Source organism: Schistosoma haematobium, chromosome 2 (genome assembly GCF_000699445.3).
Source record: "Schistosoma haematobium chromosome 2, whole genome shotgun sequence".
NCBI lineage: Eukaryota > Metazoa > Platyhelminthes > Trematoda > Strigeidida > Schistosomatidae > Schistosoma > Schistosoma haematobium.
Genome location: NC_067197.1, coordinates 21,876,400 through 21,895,401, shown reverse-complemented (window position 1 = coordinate 21,895,401; position 19,002 = coordinate 21,876,400). Strand labels below are relative to the sequence as shown.

The 19,002-nt window shown below is 31.4% G+C and overlaps 1 protein-coding gene across 1 annotated transcript in view; it reads left to right on the top strand.

The window, feature by feature from the left end:
* KLHL5 (Kelch-like protein 5) overlaps positions 1 to 18,751 on the top strand; it is a gene marked incomplete at both ends in the record, with an annotated part of 28,906 nt that extends 10,155 nt beyond the window's left edge. Inside the window, 6 exons of the mRNA XM_035730885.2 lie at positions 1,202 to 1,448; positions 3,762 to 4,288; positions 5,871 to 6,367; positions 13,569 to 13,742; positions 16,742 to 17,126; positions 18,635 to 18,751. Coding sequence (XP_035585558.1) covers positions 1,202 to 1,448; positions 3,762 to 4,288; positions 5,871 to 6,367; positions 13,569 to 13,742; positions 16,742 to 17,126; positions 18,635 to 18,751 — 1,947 coding nt within the window. The remainder of the gene's footprint in view (positions 1 to 1,201; positions 1,449 to 3,761; positions 4,289 to 5,870; positions 6,368 to 13,568; positions 13,743 to 16,741; positions 17,127 to 18,634) is intronic.
* Positions 18,752 to 19,002: the final 251 nt, after the last annotated feature.

Sequence of the window (19,002 nt, the reverse complement as noted above, 5' to 3'; positions counted from 1 at the left end):
TGCTAAAAATTTCCCTTTCCTCCTAAACATTTAAACATTTAATTCTTAGTGTGAGAATTTGTGGAGATTGTAGTATTTTAACAGTTGAATTAGAGATTCGATCTAAGATAGACTAAAACTGGAAACCTGGAAGCAATGGACAGCCGTTTCATCCTAGTATAAGACTCCTCAGAAGTGTATGTCGGCGATCCTGAACGTGAGATTCAAACCCCGAACCGTCGTTCTCGCGCGCGAACGCTCAACCCCTAGACCACTGAGCCAGCACCCAACGGTTTAAATGTCTAACTTCAATCGACCCATGATCTTGCTCAACCCTTCAACCATTAGCTGAGGTGGATGATCGTACCACACCTGACACGGATTGGATTTCACTAGTCATGGCTTCTCACTAGAACTCTAGGAAATCTACTTTGAAGCTAGCCACTAATAAGCACATGATCTAACTGCTTAATCTTCTAACTTAAAGGAAAGTGAAAGAAAGAAATTGAAGTAGTTTATTCACTAATCATGTATGTTCAAAAATCAAACCTATTTCTCTCATTGAATATAATAGATCTGATAGAAATAAAATGTACCTAAGTTATCTCTATATATATTTGACATAATCCAACAAAGCATTAATTGCTAATTGTACATTTATAAAGTCAATCTATAACGTTTAACTATTGTATTTCTATACTAATGATGATTTGTTCAAGAGTTTACACGACTCAGATATTTTCTTCTTTGATCTAAATTATATGCTGAATACCAAATGATGGTAATTGTACATATCTCTGTAAATTCTAAACATATTTGTTATTTGTAATGTAGGACATCAAACAACTTTTAGAAAAACCCGCTAATAAGTTGGTAACACACTATTCATCATTATCTTCAACTAGATTAATCTATTTTGAAGACATTTAAAATGGTATCAAATATCTTTATCATAATATTAAGATCAATTTATGGAGATATCCATCTGAAATATAGTTGAAAGGAGTAATGAACATCTGATTATCATATAAACTTTTAAAGGTTCTGTGTTGGAACCTTTTTTTGCTATATAAATTTGCACCACTTAGTTTATTCGTTGTTTTTTCTTAAGAAAAAAATAAGCACACTATGAGAATTTGCGAATCGTCATTTTTTTAAAAACTCAGTTATCAAAATCTCTTACACATTTCGACTGTTTCGTTTTCATAATTAAAAACTCTAGGAACATTTTTCAGATGTTGCTCAACAACCAGATTTTCTAAACTTAAATTTTAAAGAACTTGTCACATTGGTCTCTTCTGATCGTTTAAAAGTATCTAATGAGGCTACAGTATTTGCTGCTTGTTTACGATGGATCAGAAATGTTAAACAAAAAGAATGTAAAACAGAAATTTATGGGAATGAACCATTATTGGCTAACTTATTAAAATGTGTACGATTGACGCAAGTACCTCCACGACTTTTGATTGGTTAGTTAAAAATATTGATTATTCAGATTTTCATTGTTACACAATTTATTTATTTCGATCAATTTTTTTCTTTTTGTAAAACAAGATAACAAGTTATTATTATTTAACCAAAAAAATGTCATGCAAACTGAAAATAATCATACGTAAAATAGCAATCTATTAGCTGATAAAGAAGATAGATTCGATAATGTAAATCTTTGATATTTTACAATATCTATATATATATATATATATATATATATATATATATATATATATATATATATATATATATATATATATATATAAGCAATATGTTAGTTGATTGGAGGAAGTCTATATGAAACCCCGAATTTTTGTTTTAGCCTAGTTGTTGTCCTTTACCAAGGCATACTTCAAATCTTTAGTAAACTAATAATTTTTCTGCAACTGAAAACTCAGTTACCCAGCGTTAAAATTTGAGATATTACAATTTATCTAGTTTGGCCATGACTAACCTGACATTATAACATAGTTCATACTATATAGAGTCAATTAGATTGATGACTATCTCAAATGGATCGTTAGAATTCAATTTTCACTAACAGATTAGACAAACATGAGACTAGTTGATTAATCAACATAAATTTTGGCAATATTCTGATAGTTTATAGCAATTTATCGTCTAAAAAACATTGTAGTTTCACATTGAATTCATCGTTGGATTTTTCTAAGATCATGATATGCTAAAACGATGACGTATAAATGTTTAGCATAGACCTTATATAGGTGTTACCTGTTAGTACTTATAATAATTACCATACACTTGACAAGTACTAATTATAGAACTCGTAAAAAGCTAACGTGAAATGTGTACTTTACTTTTTTATAGTCTAAAAATTTTCAACTATTGGATATAGTTCTTGTTTACACAAACCTAATAGTCATAAAATATCAACGAACGCATTTCAATAAAAAACCTAGAAAATCGATGAGATTTCCTTGAGATATGAAAGTCTCTATTCGATACATTGGATAATTCAGACATATTTGCTCTTTAGCATTCATCGTTGTAACTGAAACTTCATTAAAATAAATAAAGTATTTCATGTATTTTTGACAAGATGACATCTTACCAAAAGTAATTGTTCGTACTAATATAGTTTGTAAATTTCAGTGTAGGTAACTCATATGGAGTAGATGTATGTTGTTCTAATGAAGTAGGTGTATATTGAGATTACCAACGACCTTACATATAAATGAAATTTAAAGTATAGTGGCAGTCCCAATCTACTGACCTAGTAATTATTAATTTAGAATTTGAATATCTTATAGCAGCTCATGTGCAATTGAGCTTGTTCACATTTAGTTTGGTTAAGCTTTGTTGTTAACTTATTTAACGAACAGAGTTATTCATACAATAACAACTTATCCATAACCTTGTACCTTTATTATTGTTGCACTTGTATGAATATGTATGCTTGAGCATTGCTTACTGCTTACGCATATAATCCTTCTGCTAGCCTTATTATTAGTCGCTTAACTGATTCGATGATTCATTCATTTTACTATGTATATATACGTACATTTGAATCCTGTTCATTGACTCACACACTCGCTTGCCCGCTTGCTTTTCGGCACTACTCTTTCATGCTTGCTTAGCGTACCTGTAATTTTGGTTATCTGTATGTGGTGCAACAATAAACGTAATCAACACTTCGTATTCGCCTTCTGATTGATACACCGTTGGAACGTTATCTAGTGACTTATCAGAACGAACAGTGTGCGAAGTTTCAAGATTATATTGAATACTGACCACCATAATCTTCATGCTATGATTGAGTTCAACTAGGAATTATGACATATTTCATTAAATCGTGTTTTTTTTCCAATGTTTACCTCGGTTTTCAACTTCTACCTATGTTGATTTGAAAATCTCAACTTTATTGTTACAGTTAATATAATAGTGATTCCAGACTGAAAATTAGAATACACTTTGTGTGTTATTATTGAATTGGTTTATTTGATAAATACTAGATTAATATCAGATGGGGTTTTTGTGTATATTACAGTAATTTCAATAGTTGAGATCATGAGCCAATTGAAGCTAGACCATCATAGAAAACCTGGAAGCACTAGTATGGGGCACCTCAGCAGTGCGCATCCCACAATAGGACGAAACGGCCGTCCAGTGCTTCCAGGTTATCCGTGGTGGTTCAGCTTCAATTGACTCATGATCTCAACTAATGAAATACTAGATTCCATTACTAAATTAAATTATCATTTCTGTTACCAATTTTTATTCAATTCTCAATTAACATTTCTATTCTAATTGTATTTATTTTTATTATTTAGATGTTTTAGAAAAAGAAACACTATTCCAAGAAGATTTTTTAGCAATACGTTTAGTTATATCTGCACTACGTGCACATTTCACTTCTGAATCATTTTATTCACAAATTCACAAAACTCCAACAAGAACTAATTTAGATTGGTGTCTTAAAACTACTACATCAACAAACAATACTAATGATATCAATAATAATAATTTATTAGATACAAGATCATCCACATCATCACATTCATCATTATCCTCATCATCAACAACTAATGATACACAAAACAAGTTGGAAGAAACTATCATTAGTACTAGTAATGGTATTAGTAGTAGTCGAACTCACAATTATAATCGTTATCATCATCATCATACAGACCAACCATATCAATCTCCACAATTTAGTATTAGAATGCCTGATAATCAAGTCCTAAACTGTCATGAAAATTTTAGTCAAATAACTAAACCAAGATTATCAACAATTGGACGTTTATGGGCTTTAGGAGGAAAAACCATGACAACAACACGTGCATTACAAGAAATACTTGTAAGTTTAATAGACTCGAAAATAATTTCAATGATACAATTACTCTATATAAGTAGATTTGATAAGATTAACATCTTATAGCATTATATTTGGTTTATCAGATATATATGATTAATGAGTTAATTATAATGAAGTCTATAAAGTATGAATAATAACTATTCAAAATCGTTTAAGCTATTTTGTTGGTTAATTAGTTGTAAATATGAACTGACAAGTTGAGTGAATAATAATTTTAAAAGTAAACTATAACGCTAAAATACAGCCTTTCAATAAGTTTCAAACTTGTAAATGACTCTGTTCATGTATCCTTTATGTTACATTGATACTGTTTCCTAATAATATTTAAGTTGAATTACATTGTAGTTCGTTTAACATTATATCATTAGAGGTGGGACTATGATGTGTGGACGACCTTCAAGCGACGCCAAAGTGACCTTCAGAATGTCCACCTACTAACTAGGACTAAATGGGTGTTACAAACCAGTGTGAGGAAATAGAATTATGATTTACAGTTGATGGTTAGGGTTAGGAATTGGACTTAGGGTTTTCATCACGAACTGACATAAGCTATAATGCCAAAACGTTATTTGGCCAAGTGGATGAATGAATTTTGCTCCAAAATCCAATAGTAGTTATCTTATATTTTATTCGTTCGTCCAGAAATTATAATCTCGCCTTTCCCTTATTGATTGTAAATACAGAACAAAGGATGATCATTAACATATACTTCTGGTTTAAATCGAAACAAAATAAAGATATTTAGTTTGAGTGTCTTGCTTAATGAGAGTGATACCATGATTACATAGAATTGGTTCTCTTTATGAATTTGAATAAAGCCAAAACAACAACTAATGTAAAATGTTAAGAAAAGTTATGTGTAATCTACCATAAAACATAGTTTTTATGAGTCCTTACAGTTTTGCCTCACTTGTGATAGAAATAAAGAACTTCAGGCTCTTGATACAGTTCTATAATCTCTAACCAACCTATATCGATGAAATAATTTCATTTTTCTCTGACCAATCATGTATTTTATTTTGATAGTAACATCCATATATAATGGGATTAGTAGCATTGTGTTAGATTCAAGTCAGTTAAAATTATCAACCAATAATACAGTTGACGTTAGTGGTAATACTGACTGGTTATCACTTCCCCTAAGAGAGATTTCATGTTTACTTCTTAGAAAAAATGAAAACGTATTAACCCAAAGAGTATAAAGTCATGAATTTCATCTTCTATAAAATTTGGTCGTAGTATTTGAACGATGATAATGGTGACAAAAAGAAAGTAAGTAAAAGGCAAATGGAAATATAAAGTTTAATCACAGTGTTAGTTTAACATTAAGATCAATTTTTGAAAAAGAGTTTAGAGATAGAAACGTAGTTGTGACAATAGTCGACCGTTAGCATATTGTTTTATCTACCCCAAATGTTATAAATTGACCTAAAAATGTAGTTCAAAAAGTATTTAACAGGTATATAGATGAAACAAATAGACTATAATTTATGTCAAATCAATAACTGGTTTTTTCCAACCCTAAAAAATCAATTTTTTAATCTCTTTTCCAAACAAATGCAAGGAATATGATCCATACTGGAATACTTGGCGTACAATTGGTCAATTACCAGGTCAAAGACAACAATGTGGCTGTACTATATTAATAGATGGACGATTATTAGTTGTCGGAGGTCGAGATGAATTGAAAACTTTAAGTACTGTTGAATGTATTAATATTGAAGAAATATCTCAATTGAATGAATGTGCAACAGATTATGGAAGAAAAGTTAGTAATAAATTATCATCGGAAACTTTATCAAGACCTAGAGCAATAAGAAATCGTTCAAGACAGAATAGTACAGATCGCAATGAAACTGATGGTAATAATATTAATCAATTGGAATTATGTATTGAATCGGCTAGTACTACTCTTACTTCTACAGGAATAGGAACGTACAGATCAGAACAACAAGGACAATCTAATTCACACAACTGTACAACATCATCGATTAATAAAGAAGTACAAAATAAAGAAGAACAAGGCAGTTGGAAAATTGTCTCAGCAATGGCAACACATCGGTATGTGTAGATAATTAATACTTTTTGCTAAAATAGGAACCAAACGATAAGTAGTTAAGGTACATATTATAGAATTTATTGGTTTTACTAATGTGAGCTTATTTCATGAGATGTCAGTTGTTTCATGTATAGGACTTTCAAAAGTGTATCGCCGTAAGTAGTACATGAACAATTCGTAATAAGAATAAAGAATCTTAATTAATCTCACCTGATATTTATGAGTATTTAGATACGTAAGGATTTTAAATGGGATGGTCTTTCTACATAAAAACCCTTAATCAATGTTAATATCCTAATTCTATTGCTCAGTGGAGTGATTTCTACTTGTCTATAAAGAATGATCTGTCTTCTCTCTTTACTTTTAACATGAATTCACTGAGAAATTAAACTGTCATGAAAAATATTACAAAATTTACGGTACGCTAAACCTATGTCCTTCAAAACACTCCTCATTTATGGTCATCAACTTGTTTTATCTCCGTTTTTACGGTTCAAGACATCCATGGATGTTCATATAAGACATTCTTTTAATCTGCTTCGTCGTCTCATTATTTATCTCTCAACCCATGTTCTGTGACTTCATCTCACTGTTGTGAACATATGGACATAGTTCGGTTTTTCACACATTTTTGTCAGGTATAGACCATTGGTCGCCAGCGTTAAAGTACTATCTGATTAGTCATTTGGTCGGTTATTTCTATAACTAACGATCTCGGTAACCCAGTTTGTATGTTTACCGAACCGACTACGTATATATCTGAAGTGGTTTTAATAATCATAGAGAATTGTTATGGGGTTTAGTACATCCGTTTGACAAATCTTCATAAACAACCTCTAATTCACTCCTGAAATTATTCAGTGTGGCTTTTCCTCAGAAGCTAGTATTCATCAAATGTTTAATAATGCAAAATTTTGATTGATTCTAAACTTACGGTAAGCGGATTTGAATTACTTTCATTTATGCAACTCATCATAGGCTTAAGATGTTTTGTAATTGATTATGAATCACTGGTTAATACCATTTGACAATGTTATTCGGGTGTTGATATCGCGTTTTGATATCCAGTTTGAAGACTGTTTTCTTTACAAACCGACATCAGTTTAAAAACCATTCAGAATAAAGAAGCATTGGACGGCTATTTCATTTGAGACTGGTTTTTTTTCAAAAGTCAGTACCCAAGGCCCCGCAAATAGTCGTTCTTAGGGCCCTTGAATTTCATGGTGGTCACAATACCTATAGACTATTCATCAGCGTATTTAACTAAATGGTGAATGAGACAAAGAGTCATGGAAACCATCGGTTGAAAATCACATTGTATCAGAAAATGACTGAAGTTTAAAGTATAGATCATAGGTTTTATTCTCTATTATATAAATGTATGTTGCTTGTAAAAGACCTGAAAGTTGTGGATTCATTTCGGTACACTTCTATGAGGTTCTTAACTAAGATGGAATCGTTATTCATCTTAATTCTTCAACTCCAATTTTCCAGATTTTATTTACCAATAAAAAGTGAATCTATTCTGTTCTCAGTTATATATAGCTTCAATAAAATATTCATGCATGTATCTGTCAATTTGTCTTAAGAGTACACCTCGTACCTAAGTAAAATGTACATGTGTTATTATTACTCAAGAAATGTGATATTTTCTTGAATTTATCAGTGGAGTATTTCTTCTTTAGAGTGTAGTGTTTGTCACTATTTTAAGCCCAAATAACTTATTCTAGCTTCTGGACAGGTTAATTTATTAATTCTTCTTGAGTCACGTTTTAACCTTGTTAATTATTCGCTTATCGACCCTGACTGTTTTTGTATGAGCGTATGTGTGTACAGTTCTTATCCTATCACATGTCTGTAACCTACTTTTATCTGGCTAGAAATATTGGCTCACATGTCTTCACTGTGCGCCATGTAGCTTCACTCTATTTTCTTCGTTTCCTTCGCTTTGTTCCTCTGATTGTTTGTCCAAATCAATGACTGTACAAAATATACGTATTCAAATATCCACACGCGTATTTGACTTATCCAATTCCGTTATTCACCAACGCGATTCAGGTTGATAATTATTATATGCAAGGATTGGCGAAATGTTTATCTTAATATCAATCATGCGTACGATCCAAATGGAATCAGATTTCGGGCCACTAAAAGAGTATGAATAATTATACTAATCACTTTCTATCCAATAATATAAATTAGTACGTATATCTTCAAAATTAAGTTCAGTCACTTTATAGTATTGTAATTGTCACATAAGTAGTTAATAAATAAAATGAATAAATTGACTGTTATTGATTTAATTAAAATAAAGTATACTTTTTCTATTATTATGCTTCTATTTTATTTATTCCATACTGTTACTATCTGGAGATAGTTAGTCGTTCAATTATTCATTTATTAAACCCATGTTAAACTTATCTACCACGAATATTAACTGTGTACAAATATTTTCCATGTATTTTTTTATTAAATAGTTCTTTTAAATCTTACATTAGTGTTATATATAGAAAATAGATATCAAAAGGAGTGAATCTACTTGCTGTCCTATTTCTAGACTCTTCACTTTTTCAATAATTTTACATCTAACTTAAAATCCTTATTTTTTGTATAAATTTATTTAAAATTAATGATAAAGAAGTTATAACTTTTATATCCTATAAACCGTCAATTATTACGTGATAAGATTGCCATTCAGAACACGGATTTGTACGGCCTTGGCTCTATGCCAAACCATTGATGTGTTGACCAGTACGAGCAGCCTAAAGTCAATTTTGAGTCCTTATTGGTTCTTCCCACCAAGCCTTATCCGTTTGAGTCCAAAACACAAATATCAGCTTCCACTGTATGGATCGTATATTTCAGACATACTTGGCTTATGCTTAAGCAGATCAGACCGCATCACATAAAATGAAAAATAATTTTTATACAAGATCAAGCCAAAATTGGTTGTGAGTGTGAGAGACAGTAACTAATAGATTGGGAATAACCTAAAAATAGTAAATCGTATAATTATTTTATTATTTGAACACATAGATATTGGTACAAGGAGGCACCAAATACATATGCGCCACACAAATCTCATTCGAAATGTGTGAGGGCTGTGATACTGTCCGGGTGCCCAAACCGAACCAGATGGTTTTCTTAGGGGGCTACTCCCCGAGCCTTCGACCTGAAGGTCTGGTCCACAAGGCAGTGAAGCATCGTAGGAAGATGCAGTCCCATGGTAGCCGGTGACCAACAATTGGTTCATACGCCATTGGTTCCTTCAGGATACTGGAGCCCATGTGCACCATTGGTTTGGAATCCTGTTAAAGCGCCGGACATTCGCTTTTCGTCCTCTCATTTTTATAAACAACACCCCTGCCACGAGAAGGCAGTGAGTAGGACTTCCCTGGCAGAGGCTATATACGCGTGGCCATGTGAGAGCATTTCGAGAGGGAGGGTGGACTCTCCCCAATTTCGGCCGTACCAGGGCATAAGTCAAATGGAAGCTTATAATAGGAGAAATATAAATATGTGTAATTTAGTTACCTAATAGTCATACTATATATATATATATATATATTATAACAGTCCATAAATAGTTCCCAGAAGTTACCCATAATTTAATCTTCTTCGAACACAACAATATGTACCATTAAACTTGAAGATAATCATAGTATAACACTATAAATTCCAGATATTATGACTCAATACTCATTATAGTTTCCTCTTCAGTTTACTGATAAATATTTTGCTATTTTTTCATAGTTATTGGAATTTATTAGGATGGTTAGTCTGTTAAAGCGAGCCATTAATCAATGGAGAATCGATATCATTATTAGAAAGAATTTGAGTTATCTTACTGTTGGTGGTCTGCTGGTTGTCTTACTTAAATAGATTCATGATCTTAATGTAACTGACTCATGTAAATTGTGTGCGGATTGCTTCAGTATATCCATTTTGGCAAGATTATAATTTATGAACGAACCAATCATGTATAAGATAACAGATCTAGGATTCTCATGCTAAATTCAGTCACCCATTTGACTAAATAGAGTTATGACATTATAGCTGATGTTAATTCGTGATGAAAACCCTAAATATGATTTCTAACCTTAATCACATCAACTGTAAATCATAATTCTAATTCCTCACACCGGTTTATAACCCTCATTCGGTATCGGATATTAGGTGGACACTCTCAAAGTCGCTTTAGCATCACTGAAAGTTTGTCCATAAATTATCGTTTCACCTCCACTTTTCACGGGTACTGATACATCCAACCAACATGTTCTAAATAAAACGAAACGCGCGTCTTGACTTTCATTCCTAGACGCAAATCAATATATTCTATAAAAACAATAGAAGCCTGTTATTAGTATTAAAAACGATAGAATAGATATGAAAAATGTTCCCATGTGTAATGACTTCATTTTAGAAATATTTACAGAATTCATTTTTTCCTTGCAAATAAACGGTCAAGTTTTATACTACAATAATAAATTGTGATATATCTATTCTAAAGAATCTAATTATGAATATTATGTATCATTCACAGTCATTTAATAACATCAATAACCTATAATGTATAGTTAAAATAGAAGGAAATGAGGTAAAAACAATTAAATTCAGACATAAATAACAATTTAAACCTTAATTTACTTTAACTTAAGGGTAAACTAAAAAATCAACCAACAATTCAACTAAAATGCTACCAGTGCATAAATCCATATGTTGATCTGAGTTATAAAGCAAAATCGACACCTTATATCTTATTGGTCTATAAAACATTAGATAATACTGTTGTGAGATGGTAACTCACTGAAGACAATGGTGGATGTGTCGCACAATTTCGTGGATTAGTTGAAGTTAAACATTAACACTGATGGATCCAGAGGTTAAGCGTTCCCGCACGAAACTGATAGATCCTGGGTTCGGATCTCACGAGGCGGTGTCTTGGATGCGCACTGCTGAGGAGTCTCATAATAAGACGAAACAGCCATTCAGTGCTTCCAGGCTTCCCATGGTGATCTAACTTCAATGGACTCATGATTTCAATTATTGATAGTACTGATTTGTTGAATTTCATAAAATCACCTGATACAATCTATTTATCTAAGAAACACATTCCCAGTGTTAAACATTTGTTTGAACAGATCAGAAAATTTACTTACCATACATTTTATTAAGTGGTATGTTTATAATTATTTCAAAGCCTATAGGTCTTAAATAGATTCAGTAATTTATAGTTATCACGATAATTTTCACTACATAATTAACACATCCTTATTATTACATGATATACATATATATATCCATATTGAAGACTAAAAGGTGATATATGTATACATGCAACAAATAATTACTTTCTTATGAGTAACATTAGGAACTGTATACGTAATTATGTAATCCTAATTACGAAACGAATTTAATAAAACATTTAGCGAAATGTTCAATTTATATTCCTAAAATATAAATAATCATTCTCCCATTATAGTCTTTTTTATGTAAGAAAACTTTAAAAAAACTTTCTCTTATTTTAAATTTTCCACCGTCGAACCCGAAATTTTTAAACGCTTATATCTACATAAAAGAGATAGTGATATTATTAAGGTAAACAATTGTCAAAATAAGTTGTTGCTTTATTTTAATGAAAAGAAATTAAAAATAAAGTAGGGGAGGGAATTGACTCTTTAAAAAATCGATTAACTCCTTGAGTCATGTGTTTAACTTTTTAACAGAATATAAGTTTGTGGAGATTGTTCATTTTCAAGTTACTCTTCGTTACGGATTAAAATCAGCTGGATACCTACTGACTGTCCCAAAATAAGTGTTTAAATCTTCCCGCTGCTGATGTTACGAATTGGAGTTGATCAGTTTCTTTTGTCATATAAAGATCCTGAGCAAATCTCGATAGTCCTTTCAGGTTATAATGATTTTTAAGAAAACCATTGGTACTCGCTACCAGTGAAATTCAAGACATGCATCTAGTCCTACTTTGAGCTCGTCAAATGGATTTACCATTTTTGTTCTAGCTTGAAAGATTAAAGTAGTATGTTCACGAAACCACATAGGTTGTGGAACTATAAACTTTATGGCTCATTAATCTAAATAGTTTATATTTCTTGCGATACCTAAGGGTCTTGAATTTAATCCCAAGTTGTACAGTGCTTTATAGTTTTAATCCAAAACAAGATTCGTAATAAATTCTCTGTAATACTCACGGATTCTCCTACTAATTTTAGCTTATTGTGAAAACAGATACTGTGTAGCCTTAAGGCTTGTTTTTTGTTAGAATTATAACCTAAGTCATAATAATTTGGTTCATAAGTATTTATTAATCTTCACTTGACCGACTGAAACCGTATCCTTAACTTGCATTAGTGTCTAGTGCTGAAAAAGTCACCTGTTAGACTACAAGTTAATGAATAAGTCCGAATACGTATGAACAGTTAGTTGCATCACGTTATAATATATGGGAAAGCAATTTACTTTAATGATCTCTCTTTTTCACTTAATATTCAACGGATATAGATGCCAGTATAGGGGTTGTGGAGATTGTTAAGTTTTTGATTGAGATCATGAATCAATTGATGTTAGACCACCGTTGGAAACCTGGAAGCACTGGACGGCCGTTTCGTCCTAGTATGGGACTCTTCAGCAGTGCGCATCCACGATCCCGCTCCCTGCGAGATTCGAACCCAGGACCTATCGGTCTCGCGCCAGGCGCTTAACCAACTAGACTACTGAGCCGGCATCCAATGGTGTTAGTGTCTAACACCAACTAATCCACGAAATTACTATAATAACCACAAAAAATACTTTTCATAAACAGTAAACTACAAATTTACTGAATATAATGAATTTTAAATTGGTTACATCTTGCAAATTGACTTTATTTTGTGTGAGAGATTTACACGAAAATATGCAGATTACACCACAAAGACTAAACAATTTATTTTGAATAGGTTACATTTTATGAATTTCATCTTTCATACCGAAACAATTCTGTGTAGTCTAATTAACTTTATTGAAAGCTTTAAGGTGACTATTTAATGCGAATGATTTATTTATTTTAATTATGAGGACTGATTATTCTCTCTAGTTCACTCAATAAAATGAATATAACTTAAGAGTTCTGTAATACTGTTTACAATCAATTAGATCAGATATATTTGCTTATTCTCATCACTATCTTTTTTATTTTTTGAATCATAGACATGGTCTAGGAGTAGCCGTTTTGGAAGGTGTTGTCTATGCAGTTGGTGGACATGATGGATGGTCTTATTTAAATACTGTAGAACGATGGAATGGTAAAGCGAAAGCCTGGTCACCTGTTACTCCAATGGCTGTTCAACGTAGCACAGTTGGAGTTGCTGTTTTAGAAGGACTGTAAGTGATTTAGTTATTAAATTTTAAAATAAATAACAAACAATCAGTTAAACATTTATTTGCCGAAATGTACAAAATTTGAAAGACCAGTGTCATAGCTTTAGCGTCAATATAATTAACAAGGAGCAATAATCTACTTCATTTCATTCCGCAAGCCAGTGAATTAATTAGATAACACTATGGTACTGGGTTCAAGTCCTAGAGTGGATATCAACTCTGGGATTCAGGTACATTCAGTTAGTTTGCTCTTCTAACTTCAATCAATTCTCAGTATTGGACAAACGTCTTTTAATATCATTTGTAGATAACTGTCTTGCACTCAACATGATTGAGTTCCACTGATCATGGTTTCTGGGTAGTCCTCGGAGTTCTAGTTAGCAAAAGAAAATTACTTCATTTACAGCTCGTAACAGTTCTTATTCTCAGTTTCCCAATGATGACTTACCTAAGCATTGTAGTGTGACGTCGAGTGGCGGTTGACTATGATCACCACTACAGGAAGACTACGTGCCAGTTAACCGATAAGATCTTCCGTAGGCCAAATATCAGAAGGCAGTTGATGGCTGTAGTCAAGATGTATTTGTTGGCGATCTCGTGGTATCGAAAGAATACTGAGATCGTGCCAAGTTACAAGTGTGGTTACTGAGCGTAACCGAATTCGTGCAAGGTCAAAATCAACGGAAGAATGTATTTATTTGGTACAGTTAAACAAACAAGTACGGTAAAACAATCCCTGGTACAATTAGTTATAACAATAATTGTTTCCATTAAACCAATCGCGTTCTCTTGATAAAAGTAGGTCACTACAGCATAGTGAAAAGCTTACTATTCTGTGTCTGAATAATATTTGATTTGACGATAAAATGCAATAATAATGTCTCAAGCCATAATATATTTAACTTTGATATTACTTTTCACCATATATCATATTAAATGATCATTTGAAGTCCAAATGTACTGAATAACTGTTTAATGTTAAGCCATGATGTTAGGCACTTTTGACTTTCACGAAGCAGGCATTCATCAGTAAATTATCGAACCAACCATAATGAGTGAAATAATCCACAATATAGAATTAATTTTTTTTTAAAAAATCTTTTGTATGCTACAGATTATCCAACCCTGACTAATGATAATAGTAGTGACCTTATGTTCATTCTTTTCCCTTGACCTATTATTACCCATAATTTTGGGCAAACAACTTCAAGTTATTAATAACATACTAGATGATATTATAAACCACATTAAACTGATCAATTAGGTCAATAGTGATAGAAAATGTCTGTTTAAAATGTATTACATTTCTTGATAGATTGTATAATGTTAGTTTAATGTTCTGTTCTAGCTGTCTTTTAACATAGAAATCGAAAAAAAATGTTTCACAATCAATTATTCTTTACTATTTTTTCTTCATTCCTCTAAATCATAGCATATGTCTGTCTATGAATAAATATAGTATTTCTCTCTTAAGTAAGATACAATGTGATCTTACTAGTCTACTTTCTTCATATAATTCTTGAACTATCGTTTAATATGGTTATGTTTTATGAATGTTTCACGAGAAAAAAAGAAAAAAAATGTTCTCTTCTGTTTATCTGTCTGTTGATTTATTACATATGTTGTGTTTCATAATAAGTTGGTCGGTTATTTTATCCCTTATTATATTCAGGGAAAAGTCACTTAAAGTAGAACACAACTAAATATCATTTATAGTTAATAATAATAATAATAAACTGTATATCTGACTAGAAACAAGTAGAACTTACTACTTATACAATAAAAAGCTTTGATATTTGTTTAAATCATCTCCATTTTGTAACGTTATCGAATGAATATTGATGTTATACTAGACAAACGAATTAATGTCACTCATAATTCCATTATATTAGCCTAATAGATTGAAATGCTCAACTCCTGATGGCACGCAAATTGTGTATATATACTATTAATTAACTACAAATAAATGATTGTAAATTGTTCTTAGTTGACCTAATGTTTGTTTGTGAGTCGATCATCGTCTCTCTAGGTATCCTGATCAAATTAAGGTTTGATATTAAAGAATCAGATAAGAGAAGAAAATACTTCTTGTGTGTTAATATCTTATACTCTACAGCCGTATTTATTACCGCCTCATGTAACAATATTTATATTGAGTGTATTATAAATTTGGTTTCTAATCTAACTGTTTTGTGTTTAGACAGATAATTTTTGGAAAGAATTCATATGGGTTGGTTTTCATCACTGAATAACTTTAGCGCACGAATCAGAGAAATTCAAAAACTACTGGTACATTGTCTTGTCCTAGTTTATATTGCCAACTTTATTGTTGTTCGGCTTGTTAGTTGACAAATAGGAATGATTTTTAACATGGTAACTGATCTAATTGTCAAGCCTATAGAAAGATCAGGGATACACAAAGAGTTAGACAGCATTTGCCATTGATACTATAGTAAGCTACTTATATGATTGTTTGTGTATGTCATGTATATATGTGTTCAGATGATTATCAAAAGTGAAGGCGGCTTAATTTGGAAACCTTTTTTAGGATTCCATTGACTATTTAGCAAACAAATTTACGTTTTACGGTTATCAACTCTAAATATCTGAGGATGCCTCTCATTTAGTGGCTTACTTTGATTAATCAGTACTAGTAACGCAACATTTTGCAACGTAAGCATTCAAAATAGATATCTAAGTGTAAAGCATTCTGTTTATCTTAATAGTGTAATGTTATAAAACATGTTTTTACTTTCTATTTATTAGACATACATAATCATCCATTTAGTACAAGCCTTCAATAGCTATTTTGTTTCTGTTATTTATAACACAATGAAGTATTTATGACTTTTAAAAAGTGGATGTTTGTTTTAAAGTTTAAATGCCATTGATTTCAATCAAGAAGCAAGTGTCTTTAAATGGGATTAGTACAGCTTTTATCACTGATTTTTAACCGATATATAAGTGGCCATAAGACTAATTTTATTTCTACTCATTCATAGATTATATGCTGTTGGTGGTCGGGATGGAAGTGCTTGTCTACGAACAGTGGAAAGATTTAATCCTCATACACAACATTGGTGTTTTATTGCCCCCATGTTGCATCGTCGTGGCGGAGTTGGAGTAGGCGCTATTGGTGGACGTTTATATGCAGTTGGTGGTCATAATGCTCCACCAAATCAGCCTCATGCACTAAGAACAGCTAGTGTTGAAATGTATGAACCACGCACTGATATGTGGACAGAAGTATGTGCTTTGTCATCTCCAAGAGATTCTATTGCCGTGGCTCCGCTCGGTTATAAGCTATATGCTTTAGGTGGACATGATGGACAAGCTTATACGGATCGTGTAGAAGTATATGATCCAGAAGAAAATAAATGGACTGAAGTAAGTTATCTTCTGAAAAATATTTATATTCCTATTATAGTGGACCCCGATCCAATAAAAAGTTATTTGAATTTATTAGTGTTTGACATTTGTAGAGATTATTGAATAAAATAGTTTAAATCACATACTGATTTTAGCTAAGTAATCATTGAAAACCGGGAAACACTGGACAGTTGTTTCATCTTAGTATGCGTGTTTACAACCCTATGTAGGATCAAACTCAGGACATTACGCGACCACATTTCATTTCCCTTGGCTAGTAACTGCCTTACATGCAACATAACCTAACTCCGTCAGTCACGGTGGTGGTAAACCGTTGAGGTTCTTCTTAGTTATCTAACTGCTAAGCTCTCACTGTGAGATCTGAAATCCTTGAGTTTGGCCACGAAGGATTATTAAATGCATATAAATAGAACAAAACAGCTGTCTAAAGTCAGTTCGTGATGTAAATTATCTTCTTTTAGATGGTTAATTATGTGAATTAGTTTTTAAATCTACCTAAAACCTTACGCTTATGAACACTGTGTGACAAGTTCAACTATTATTTGATACAAATGATATTTTTATTTAAGCCAGTTTATATAATTAATGTTTATTGTTGATTATTATCTAGTGTATTAGTTAAAACTGTTTACCATATTAAATAGAAATACCTTAGTAATAAAATATCTAAACTTAACGTCGTTTGATGTATGATGGCAACTCAAATAAGATACAATTTTACTAAATGACTCACGAATACTTTCTTAATTAATTTCAAACAAGTATGAAGATAATATATAAATAATTCACCATAAATTGCCTTAGGGAATTAACCATACCGAATATTTGATTAAGTCAACCATGTTGATTGACAAGTCTTCTAATTATTGTTTGAGTTCAGTTATGTTCCGCCTGTAAACATAATGTAAGACAAATTGTGAGACAACTTCCTTATTAAAGTCATAATTTACCGATTAAGTAATGAGAATGCATCTCCAGAGTGAAAGGCATGTACACATTACTAATTCCGTTTGAATTACTAGATAGAGTTGTTTAGTTTTAATGAAAACGTAAACCAACATGAATCAAAGCTGTGAATGTCAATACTCAAGTATACTATCAGAATGTTTCATTATAAAAAATATTTACTAATTTTAAAAGTAAGGGTCATTTGAGTAATTAACATTTCTGATTTTACGATAAAAAATTGAATGAAGAAATAAATGTAACACAATTATATGTATCTTAGATACAATAAAGTATAATGTTACTATTCCATACATACAATTCATATTAAACTCCACAAACTCTGTGTATCAAACCTAATTATCTTGATCTTACCTTAAGATGAACCATAAATTTGACAAAACAAAAGCGCTTCCCATGTATACATTTGCTTATAACAATAATATTTGTCTGTTTGAGTTAATACTTAGTGTTTATTCTGTTATTTCACCGTTAACAATAATCCTAATCATCTTTTATTATCTTTGATGTTTTGATTTTAATTGCTTCTTTTTTTTCAGGCAGCTCCATTACCAAGTGGACGAGCAGGAATCGCTGTAGCAGCTAGTGGACCAGGTGTCACTGATACTAATTTCAGTATAAAATTATCTTATCATAAAGTAGATCCACTTATTTAATTGAATGTGATCATATCACATGAAACCAAAGAACATAACTTGGTTGGATAAAACACTTTTTTTTAAAAATGTATTATTTAAAATGTCTGTATATTGTAATCATTCGTTTTAATTTAATTCACTCATTTAACAGTTTGTTTGTTTGTTTTTTGAAAGAAAAAACATAATATCGTTATTGAATGTATTTTAAATTGATATAAGGTTTATCTTATCGACTTCAGAACATTTTGGAATAGACTCATGATGAAGTG